Source organism: Myotis nattereri, assembly GCF_964212035.1.
Source record: "Myotis nattereri genome assembly, chromosome: 10".
NCBI classification, from domain to species: domain Eukaryota; kingdom Metazoa; phylum Chordata; class Mammalia; order Chiroptera; family Vespertilionidae; genus Myotis; species Myotis nattereri.
The window spans coordinates 14278692-14290329 of record NC_138085.1 but is presented as its reverse complement, the minus strand read 5'-3'; the positions used below and the strand labels follow the sequence as shown (position 1 = coordinate 14290329).

Genomic DNA, 11638 nt, shown 5'->3' with positions numbered 1-11638 from the left:
TCTGTCGTCTTCTGCCTCTCCTGTAGGCATAGTCTGCCGGGTGTCGCTGGAAACAGAGGAGAAAGAAAGAACAGTCTGGTTTTATATAAAACGTGTCAATGGACTCATCGGCCCTAGCTGGGACCTGGCCCAGAAGGGCCGGCATTTTCCGGGGACTATGACATCACGGTTCTCATGACCGTCAAGCTCGCCGAGGGGGGAAGATGGGGAGGGGAGCTTGTGGTGTGGGTCCGGGAACCCTAACACGTGAGGAGACCTGCTGTAGCACCAAGGAGCAGGCTGGACCACATCTCAGGAGAGCAAGCCCCGAACCATGTGCAACTCAGGATGGCAAACCCGTGGGCCTTGACGGCAGAGACCCTGGTTTCCTTGCTTGAACATGAGTCCCCTGGATCGAGGCAGCAGCTCAGGCTCCTTTAGACATGAGGCTGCCGAGGTCCCACCTGAGACGAGGGCTATTCTGAGACTTCACCGTGAAGTGAGCAGCTGTGAAAAGCGATGACTCGCAAACCGCTGGGCCCAGGACCACCGACCCTGACCTGCTCCCAGCGGCCTTGGCTCGGCATCTGTTCTTCTAGTCTGTGTTCCTCTCTTCCCTCAGCTGTGCTGCTGGGCCTTATGCTAGAGCGCTTTCCTGTCTGGCTCTGACCGACCCCCACCACTAGGCGCACAAATTCACACAAGACAGGCCCCCAACCCGCCCTGGGCTGGGAAGACTCCACTCAGAGCAGGTCAGGAAGCCTGCCCACTCCCTGGCCTCCTGCACACACTGTCTAATGCAAGACCTTCATCAGATCATCCCCCTGGGTACCAGGCCCCGATGCTTCTAGTTGGCACCTACCCAACCTCTGCTGGCCATTGGGACCCGCTGCGCTGTAGAGAGCCAACTCAGTCCATGGTCATTTCCACCCCAAACTACAGTGTGGCTTTCCCTGTAAACCATCCTGGGTAGGTGGCGAGCCAGCTGTAGACGAGCAGAAGAACCCGGGAGAAAAGTGAAGCAGCACCGTGACCCCGCGGGGCTGGGTCAGTGCCCCTGTGGCCACTGTGACCATGTCCCTCTGTCCCTCCTGGCCAGCCACTCCCCATCACAAGGAAGGACAGTCCCACAGCTCAGCACTGAGGGGTGAAGAGCACCCTGGGCCCACCAGATGCATCTCGGGTCACTTGACTTCCAACCCCAAGGTTTCCAGCACCAAGCCTCTTCCTCCTGCCTCCTCTCTGGCAGCTCCCTCGGCCCTTAGACCAGCCTCCCGTAAACACTCACTCCCAGGGAATCTGACTCCTTAGCAAGGCATGGAGGCCTTCCCCATCTGAGTGCCCCCTGCTCCAGCCTTCCCTCCTGCCACTGCCTGCACCTTCCCTGCACCCCGACCACCCGTGCTCCACCTTCACGTCCCCCCAACTCCCGCCCCCCCGGCTAGCCCTGTCCCCATCCGGGTCAGCTGCAGAACCCCAACTCCCACACCACGCTTCCATCTCCCCCTCCTTGGAGCTCCTCAACATCTGTCTGCTGGGCACACAGCTCTGCTCACACGCCATCACCCCTGCCTGTGTGTGGCCACCAGGTCACTGGTTCTGTGCACCTCGCAGGGCCCCCTGCCACAGCCAGGTCCGTGTCACGTCAGCAGAGGGAGGACAACCCTCTCTCCAGCCCCTCAAGCGGAAATCAGACAGAGAACGGGCTCAACCCGCGACCTGGATGGCTTCCCTAGGTACCTCTCTTTGCCTCTCTCATCATTTTTAAACTGAGCTTAATTCCAAAAGCAGATTAAGAAGCGGCTGGCAGTGGGCCATGTCGTTGAAGCCAGCAAAATCCAACCACCGCTCCTTGCAGAATTCTAGAGCCATTCCGGGGAGAGGAGAGCAGGCTGCACTGGGAAGATGGTCTGTTCCCTTGCCCTGGGGACACCAGTTCGCCGGCGGGCTCTCTGCCCAGAATGTGGAGGCCTGGGCGTGGAGCTGGAAGCCCGCAGCCCTGTGCGGACAGGTGTCGGTCACCCCTCCCCCTTACACGTTCTCAGTGCAGTGCTGGCCCCATGCGTCCAGGAGGCTCTGGTTCAGCTCTTTCAAGGTGTCTATCTCCTTCCTCAGGCGACACTTCTCCTCTTGCCAGTCCTTCTCCGCAAGGGTGAGCAACTGAAACACAGATCAACAATGTCCTCAACACCACGGGCCCCTGTGACTCCACTGCTGGGAAACTGCTCCCAAAAGGAGAAAAGGGCCACGTGCATGAACATGGCCATTTCGGCATGAGCTTCACCAGTCGCAAGGACCAACACAGCCAATGACATGGGGATGGCCGAGTGCACCGGCCAGTCGCGCAGCCCTGCCCTCGTGTGGCCACTGAGCACGAAAACACAGCCAGTCTGAGCAGAGAGGCGCCATCAGTGCAAAATGTACAAGAGGCTCTGAGGACTTGACAGCCATTTTTAAAAGGAATGTAAAGTATCTCATTAGGAAGCAGCCCAAAGGGTGTGGCTCAGGTGGTGGAGCGGCCCCCCATGCACCAGGAGTTCCCAAAAGAGATGCCTGGTCAAGGAACACGCCCAGGATGAGGGATTGATCCTCAGTAGGGGGCGTGCAGGAGGCAGCCCATCAGAGGTTCTCTCTCCTCATTGAAGTTCCCATCCCTCTCTCCCTCTCCCTTCCTCTCTCTGACATCAGAAAAATAAATGCCGGGCTGGATAGGAATTCCGGTCTGAGGTTGCTCAACTCTCCACCCAGAACATCATCGGGCTGAAGTGGCGGGAAAGCCCAAGCTTTGGCTTCAAACAAACTGAGTTCAGACCCAACCTCAGAGGATGAGGATGGGCGCCAGCTCACAAAAGCATTGTGAGAATTCAGTGAGATGACACGGGGAGCACAGAGCAAAGAGCTCAGCCGCGAGGACAGAATGAAAACAGCACTTAGCTGCTTCCATGCACGCCCCTCACCCCCCGGCCCTGCGAAAAGGAAAGGTCAGGCCCTAACCAGTTTAGCACAGTGGAGAGAGCATCGGACTGCGAACTAAAGGTCCCAGGTTCGAATCCGGTCAAGGACACATGCCCAAGTTGTGGGCTGGCACCCCGCGGGGGTGGTGCAGGAAGCAGCGGAGCCACGATTCTTTGTCCTCATAGATGTTTCCATCTCTCTCTCCCTCTCCCTTGTTCTCTCAAATCAAGAAAAATAGCTTTAAAAAATACAAAAGCAAAGGTTGGTGAGAGGTCTTTTCTAACACATCCCCTCCAGCCAAGGTGCTTGTCCCCGTTAAATGCCTCTGGCTTCCTCTCGGCCTCTGGGTGACATTCCCACACAGTCTTTGGGCACAGATGCCAATGAGAACCCACTCGGACCTGGCTGAGCCCCAGGCTGTTAGCCCCGGGCTCAGGCCCGGTCCTGAGGCCCACCAGCCCCCGGCCTCACCTCACACTGCATGCTCAGCTTGTAGAGCAAGATTTCCTTGGGCAGTTTCTCCGCCTTCAGGTCTTGGTACTCGGGCTGCCAGTTGGCCTGCCAGATCCGCATCTTCTGCTGCACCTGCTCCAGGGTGGCCTGCAGCTCCTGGCAGTGGGAGCGTAGCTCCTCCTGCTCCGCCTGAAGCAGCTCAGTCCAGGAAGTGAGCCTGCGGGTGGAGAGCCACATGGCCCAGGGCTCAGGAGCACTCCCAGCCTCTGTCCCATGTACACCTCAATCACACCCCCATCCTCTCTGGGCCTCAGGTTTTCCCCTGTGGAAATGAGGGCTGAGCACATTCAGAGGTTCTTAAACTGTGTCCGTTGGGGTTCTATGCGGCCACCCCGGCTGCCACACTCTGGGCTGGGACACAGGACAGGCAGGCTCAGACACAATTCAACAGAGCAGCCTGTGAAAAATCCTTCCCATGGAAGGCTTTGCATGTCTGCCTCCTTGGAAAAAGGGTTCTTCGACTGAAACACTTTTGAAAAACTTGGAATCAGATCATCTTTGCTCTGAAACTCTGCCTTTGCCCAGCTCTTCTCCCCAATTCCAAGTCCCTTTCTGATCCCAACTCCTGACACAAATAAGAGATTCTGGAGCATTATGTAAAGCCACTGACATCATCATCATCATTATCATCGGCATAATTACCCGACTGGCTTTCCAGGAGTAAGGGTTCTACCTGAAATCTCAACGACCAGAGGCTCATGGACTCCATGTGAACACAGATGGGCCCTGTGAGGCCCACACAGTCTCCGTGATTTAATTTAAAGTAATTAGTTATTCAATATTTCTAAAAATGTTCCGTTTCACATCAACATTCAGCGACCGAGATTCTGGGAGGGTGGGGAGAAAGCATCAAGCAAAGGCCCTGGCAGGGGCAGCTCAGCAGTGATAGCATCAGCCTGTGTCCGGAATGGTCACGGGTTGGATTCCCAGTGGCATGTCCCTGGGCTGTGGGATTGCTCCCCGGCATAGAGGGGTGTGTGCTGTAGGCATCCAATAGATGTGTCTCTCCCATCGCTTTTTCTCTCTCCCTCCCTCCGTCCCAGCCCTCCCTCCCTCTCTCTCAGAAGGGCAATGGAAAAAGTATCCTGGGATGAGGATTAAATAATAAGAAGAATAAAAAAGTAGAAACAAAAGGATGGCCTGGCAGCCCGGGTCCGCCCCGCAGCTGACCGCCTTCAGAGGGTGTGTATTCTCCACGAGGGCCTGCCCTGCCGCTGACACTCCCTCTCCACCTGCTGGACCTGCCTGGCCCCGCAGGCACCTGACTGTGCAGCCCCAAACATATTAAAACAAGGCTGTGCGAAGGAAGGCTTCACGTGGTCAGGCCACTGGGCTGAGACAAGACCTGGATTTGAGTCCTGACTGGGCCACGACACTCAGGACTGGCCCGAACAAGTTATTGAATCTCTCTGAGCCTCTTTCCTCATCTGTTTGAAGAGAAGGATAAAAACGCAGTCAATTCTCAGGATTCGCGGTATAATGTCCTATGGAGCCCCCGCGAGCACTGAGCAGTGTAGACTGCAACTGTCCCCACCAGTTCCTGTGAGTCTCTGGCCACATTTCTGTCAACCAATCAAGACATAAGGACGCTTTGTGCCATATGCTCACTGGGACAGCCAACAGCACCAGACCTCGGGCCGCAATGACCCTCATGTGCCACTCGGATATTTTCCCTGAGGCCCAGCGCAGCGTGCACTTGGGACACTAGACAGCACTGCAGCACTCCACCTGGGGGCCGTTTCAAACAGCGAAATCGCCACCAAAAAGCAAGAGAAGAGGACTCCATGGCACTCCATGGACCACAGAAGGGACGCTCGTGTGGAGTGTGAGAGCTGAAACAGGCAGGAGTCAGAGGCCTTGTTCAACCGCAGCTGCAAATGTGCACATCAGGCGATCCCAGGATCTCGCCCTATGGACAGGCCCCTGACAGGACATGGGGACCGATGGGGGGTGACAAGTGCATCTCAACGAGGAGGTGAGTTCGCCAACAGGGAACGCGGGAATGACGGGGAGCAAGCATATGTCCTTCTGGAATGGCTGGTGAGAGAGGATGAAGATGGCCGTGCCCGACACAGTCATCCCCATCATCCATGTGGGAGGGGCGGTCACCCACACCTGGACGATGCTCCATCCCAGCCACCAGCTGGAGGCCCTTCCCTCCTGACCATCAGCTGTGACCGTGACAGGGCAGGTGAAAGGGCACCATTTCCAGGGGACTCCCCTGAGCTGAGCGCAGCGGGAGCTGAGGGAGCTGGTGTGACTGAAGGCGGCAGGTGCTGCTGCAGGGGCGGGCGGGTACCTGTCGTTCTCCTGCCGCAGCCTCTCCTCCTCTCTGTGGTTCTCTCTGGCGGCGGCCAGGGCCTTGGCCTCCTGCTCCTGCTTCAGGGCCTCCTGGGCTTCGGGCCCCTGCTTCTCCTGCTGCCCCGGCTCCTCCAGCTCCCTCTCCTCGGCCCCCTGTTGGTTCTGGGGGCCCAGACTAGAAGGATCCTCCTGCCCAGAGGGAAAAGGTGAGGATGCCTCACTGGGTGCCGGCCCCGGGGAGTAACAGACCCCGTATCCCTGCACCCCCACACGCACTGAGGGGCCAAGAGCAGGGCAAGTGCAGACCCCAAAAGAGCAGGGACCCTCGGGGCAGGCAGCACCCGCAGTGCTGAGTGCGGCTCTCCCAGCACTGAAGGAACTGCGCTGGCCGGGCCCACATGGTGCTACGGGAGCCCTGCGCCCTCTCCACACTCGGAACCTTTAGGGGCACAGGATGCCCGCTCTCTGGATCAGCTCCTTGGCTGCCCTCTGTGACCACATGTAAAAGCCTATTTTTTTAAAAGGAAATAGAGATCAACCAAAGGACTTCTATGCCAGCATATAGGCCTAACCAATGGACACGGACAACACGGGGCTGAGAGCATGAGTTCCCTCCCCCCACCAATAGGGGGCAATGTGGGGATATGGACACATATGTAATAACTTCATTGACTGTGGTGGCTGGTAAGCAAGGAGGCATGGAGGAGTGCGCTTGCCTCTGCGGCTTGGACTCTTCGCGGGGATGTGGGTGTCCTCAGGAGCGCCAGGGCCCGGCTGAGATGGCAAAGGCCCAGGGCAAGCGGTGTCCTCAGAAGAGCCAGGGCCCGGCTGAGAAGGCAGCGGCCGAGGGCAAGCGGGCCCCAGCAGAAAAGCACCTGGAGGCGGACGCCGCAGCGGGGTGCTGGGTGGGGAGTGGAAGAATCGCGATCCCCAGGCTGCCCCCGCACTGCTCGCTGCAGGACCTGAGGGTGGAGATGCTGGTGGTTATCTGTGCCTCGCTCCCCATCACCGACCTGGCCAGCCTGGCCCAGGTCTGCACCAAATTCCGCCGCACCCTGCACACAGACAACATCTGGAGACGGAGCTGCCGGGAGGAGTTTGGCGTTTGTGAAACCTTGCAGAATCTGGAGGCAGTAGGCACGTCTTACCGAGAAGTCTATGCGAAGCTGTTCCACCCAGACAGACACATTTTGGGTTTGTGGGGGCGAGATATTGAGCTCTATAAAACACTGCTGTATGTAGCGGTGGACGGCTTAGGCCTTACTGGTTGGACGTACAGGCCTGGTCTTAACACCCATGTGGAGGGCCCAATGCAATTCAAGCCCGCGTTCCGAATCCGCCTGACTGAGCGGAAATCAGCCACGGTGGAGTGCATGGAAGGCCGCCACCGCAGGCCCCACAGCCGGCACCTGCAGATTCGGAAGGACAGGCTCACCAGCCAGTGCCAGAAGAGAGACCACCGAAGGGATTCACCCACGCGGCTTAGGGAGGAATTCGGGACGGCGGGCGCTGATATGGAATGTCACAGTGCGGCATCACTGCTGGACCTACCGCCGCCTCTGCCTCCCACCCAGCCACCAGGACCACCTCATCAGGCCAGGCCTCTTCCAAGGCAAATGCGATCAGATCGCTTGGGCCTCACGATTTTCATGCTCAGCTTCCACGGGAAGTGTGCCAGGCTCACACACAGCACGGGAATCGCATTCCACATATTAGAGATCCACCTCACGCGCCGCATCCAGCTGCGAGGTGGCAAGATCTTCCGTGACTTCCACGAGCTCTCCCGCGTGGTCCGGGAGATGGAGGAGCAGGTGCTCCGGGAGCATCAGCAGCAGCAAGAAGACAGGACCAAGGAAAGCGAGGGCCATGGCTGGCAGAGCCCCGCCCAGGCCAGCGTCGGGGAGTCCGGGGCTGCAGCTGCAGAGGAGCAGCCTGTCCCGTTTGTTCTGCCTGTGGGCCTGAGCCCAAGGGACCAGAACTACCCCCGGACCTGCAGGATATGTTTCTATGGCATGGAAACTGTTCCCGTATGTCCCTCACACTGGCGCTACCCTGGAGTCGTCATCCTGTTCGATGAGAACCACTTGGGGTTCATCGATCTGGAGGAGAAATCCTTCATCCTGTTTGGCAGAGTCCAGAACACCTTCCAGAATGTGGAGGCAGCATCCCCGCAGGCCTTCCTGGGGATGCTCAAGAACATTCACCCCCGACCACGTTTACCACCCGAGAGGATATTTGATGTTTAGAGAGAGTGGGGGAGAGAGGGAAAGAAAGAAAGAATCGATGTGAGAGAAACACATCAGTTGGTTGCCTCCTGCCCAAGCCCGGAACAGGGCCAGGATAGGTAGGGGCCAGCATTTGAGGTCAAAATAAACCTTAAACCAGTGGTTCTCAACCTTCCTAATGCTGCGACCCTTTAATACAGTGCTTCATGTTGTGGTGACCCCCAATTTCATTGTTACAAATTGAACATAATAAAAGCATAGTGATTAATCACACAAAAAAATAATAACTTAATCAATAAAAACATTTTAAAAATAAAAGAAAAAGAAAAAGTACATAGAACAGCAGTCAGGATACAGAATATCTGAACAACACTAGCAGCCAACTGACCCTGATATTTACGGAACAACCATCGAATGGACACAGCCAGCAGCACCGCCCTCCTCCTCCCCTCAGTCCTGTCAACCACCACCAAGATGGCCAGTGTCCCAGGGAGGCAACACCTGCCCCCGCGGCCGGCAGCGGCTGAGAATTGCTGGTCTGAGCTGCAGCTGAGCAAGGGAATATGGTCACCCAGGAATCACTGATCAATGACCAGGACACGGCTGTGATCCTGGAGGCTCCCTCGGGCAGGCGGGGTCGCCAGGGGGACATGCTCTCTGGAGGGCCTACCTGCGTGGCCCTGGAGGGCCTCACGGTGTTGGCGATGTTAGACTGGAGTTCTCCCTCCAGCTCTTCCTTTTGGCTGTTGGCCTTGTCCTGGGTGAGTTGGGTCCCCAACTCTTCCAGCTGCAGAGCCAAAGACCCAGCCCGTGCCACAGTCAGGTCACAGAGTGAACTTGGCTTGAGAGCAAACCCCAAACCTGTCACCCCACGGGACACCTGGCCACCGGCTTGCCCGTCTATTCCGGACACCGCCCACCTTTACCTCTTTCCGGAGCTGCTGGTTCTCCTCCTGCAGTGTCTTTACTGTGCCCCGGAGGGCATGGGTATTCTCCTCCAAATCAGTGATCCGTGTGCAGGCTGAAGAGCAAAGTGGAGTCAGAGCCCAGCTTCCAGGGCCTCCACTTCCCCTCTCTGACTCTGGCCCCGAGAGGACCATCCGCCCAGACGGCCACCCCCACACCCCGAGGCCAAGGTGTGAGGGCCGGGGATGGTCAGCTGGGTGTCGTACACAAGGTGCTGCCGCTGTTGTTTGTGGCCCCTGTGCTGGCTCAGCTGGGGGCCGGTAGGGGAGCCATCCAGAGCTTAAGAAGAAGGCAGGTGACCGTGGAGAGGCCAAAGCAGAAGTTCCAGACGGTGGAACTGCTGGAACCACTTTTTACCGAGTTCTAACCTGACTGTCTAGTCAAGGATTTCAGAGACTCACAGAGACAGCAAAGACATGGCATGGTCCGGGCCAGCTGTCAGAGTGGGGGGGGGGGGGTCTGGGTGGCTCATCTGGGGAGTGGGAGGCACGGTAATTGACCAGTATGCCTGCGGGGGGTAGCGGATCTGGGGCGCCTGTGTCGAGGACTTGCCACCTGTGGGTGAGGTCCTTCGGGAGGAGAGGTCACTGAGCAGCCCCTGCCCAGGGAGACAGAGAGCAGACTGCACCCATCTGCCCGAGGAGGACATGAACGGAGGAAATCAGCCCAGGCCTCTGTTATAATGCAGGTGAGTGAGCACTGGAGAAGCTCCTGCCATCCAGAGCTTTCAATCCCCCACGGACAGATCTAAGACAGCCTCTGGGGTCAGCGTGCTGTCATCTGGAAGCTCCCGGGACTGTCCACACGGGCACTGAGAAATCTGAATCTACTTACTTGTAGTTCATGTCCTGACTTTGAGGCTGCCAGGCCCTTCATGTTCCCCTTGGGTAGAATGGCAATGAAACGGTCCCAAATGGCCCCTGAATCACACCCTACTGACTTGGGCTGAGGGTGGGCTGACCCAGGAGATTCAGAGCCAAGGGCTCAGCTCCCTGGGTGAGGGAGAAGCCACAGCCAGGCTGGCTCTCCGGCGCCAGGGGCTGCTGCCTACCTTCTATCAGCTGCTCCAGGTCCCAGCTCAGGTGGGCAGGCTGGTTCCTCCTCTGGACCAGTTCAGCCTCGAGGGCCATGATGTCCCCCAGCAGCTCCTCAAGGAACTGCTGGGGGATGTGTCCACGATCCTAGTGCAGGAAGAGGAGTGGGTTGAGGATGCGCACCATGGAATCCGCTGGCTTGCCCCGCCCCAGGGCAGCTACCCTCATTCCCCAGGATGAAGGGCCTCCATGCACCTGCTCACTTCCTAGAGCACTGCTGCACAGAAGGGACTCCAGCACAGGGTCCTGCTGGGAGACCTACAGCCACTAAAAGACATGCTGACCCAGTGGTAGGTGATGAAGACCCATGAGGCCTCTGTGGTGTCTGAGCAAAGTGACGCACAGCACAGGGCTGTAAAGCAGGTGACAAGAGGACAGGCGGCTCTCAGGCCCCTTAGCTGGTTTACCATGTCTTGGAATTGCTGTAGGGACTCCCAAATCACAGCTCGACCCACATCCTAGTTGCCAGCAGAGACCCTTATTGCCAGTCACCCACCTACATCCATCCTTACAGAAAGCAACACAGCAGTCAGGCCCTATCCGTTTGTTTTTTTTTGTTTGTTTGTTTGTTTGTTTGTTTGTTGTTTTTTTTTAACATCCTATAGAATAAAAGGCTAATATGCTAAGTGTCCGGTCATCCATTCAACCAATGAAAGCATAATACACGAATGATATGCTAAGGCCACTCAACAGCTTGCTATGACGTGCACTGACCACTGGAGGGCCGACGCTGCAACTGGCAGGTTGGCTTGCTGCTGGGGTCTGGCTGATTGGGGCTGAACTAGACAGGCCTGACATGCCCTGGGGCCCTCCCAGGGTCCCTCCCCACTAGCCAACCTCCTGTGTCCCTCCCCGCCCTCATCATACACCAGTGGAGTCCCACTGCCTCGCCTATGCCCTCTCGCAATCTGGGACTCCTCAGGGGCTGTCAGAGAGCCAGTTTCAGCCGAATTCCCGTAGGCCAGGCCAAGGGATCCCAATTGGTAGAAGGGAAGCCGTGGGCCTGCCGCCAGTGGACACGGTTCTGGTCAAAGCCTGGCAGCGGGAAGGGTTTGCTCACAGACTCAGGAGTCACCTGGACAACGTCTCTCTGCCCATCCCCGGCCCTGCGCCAGGTGCCCTCTGTCCTTGCACAGTCACTCCTCACAAGAGCCCTGAGGGGGAGGCAGGGACAGTCCCTTCTCACACAGGAAGAGGCTCTACACTCACCGACTCTACGACCACCGACTCTTCTTACTCCAACTCTTCACACCGACTCTTCACACACTGACAATTCACACCGACTCCGCACCACCAACTCTGCACCACCAACTCCGCACCCACCGACTCCTCACCCTCCAACTCCACGCCCACCGACTCCACGCCCACCGACCTCGCACCTAACATTCCACTGTCTCCATGGCCCCACAACCAAACTGCTCTAGGCCCAGCATTCTAAACGGCTCTGCCAGAGGCTCATGCCCCATGCCAACTGCTTTAGGAATACGCAAAAATTAGGACACTCTCCCCATCAAGATTAAGATCTATCTGGCACATAAAATATAAAGAAACATAAAGGTTATGTTTATAGATCCTATACCATTATCAATGGAAATTAACCACTTC

General features: G+C 57.4%; 1 protein-coding gene across 1 annotated transcript; it reads left to right on the top strand.

Moving 5' to 3' along the window:
• Positions 1 to 6446: 6446 nt before the first annotated feature.
• Positions 6447 to 7994, top strand: LOC308526384 (F-box only protein 31-like; the record flags this gene model as incomplete). The annotated part of the gene is given in 4 exon segments (XM_081101513.1): positions 6447 to 6503; positions 6570 to 7244; positions 7246 to 7365; positions 7371 to 7994. Coding segments are annotated over 4 exon segments (1476 nt in total).
• Positions 7995 to 11638: the final 3644 nt, after the last annotated feature.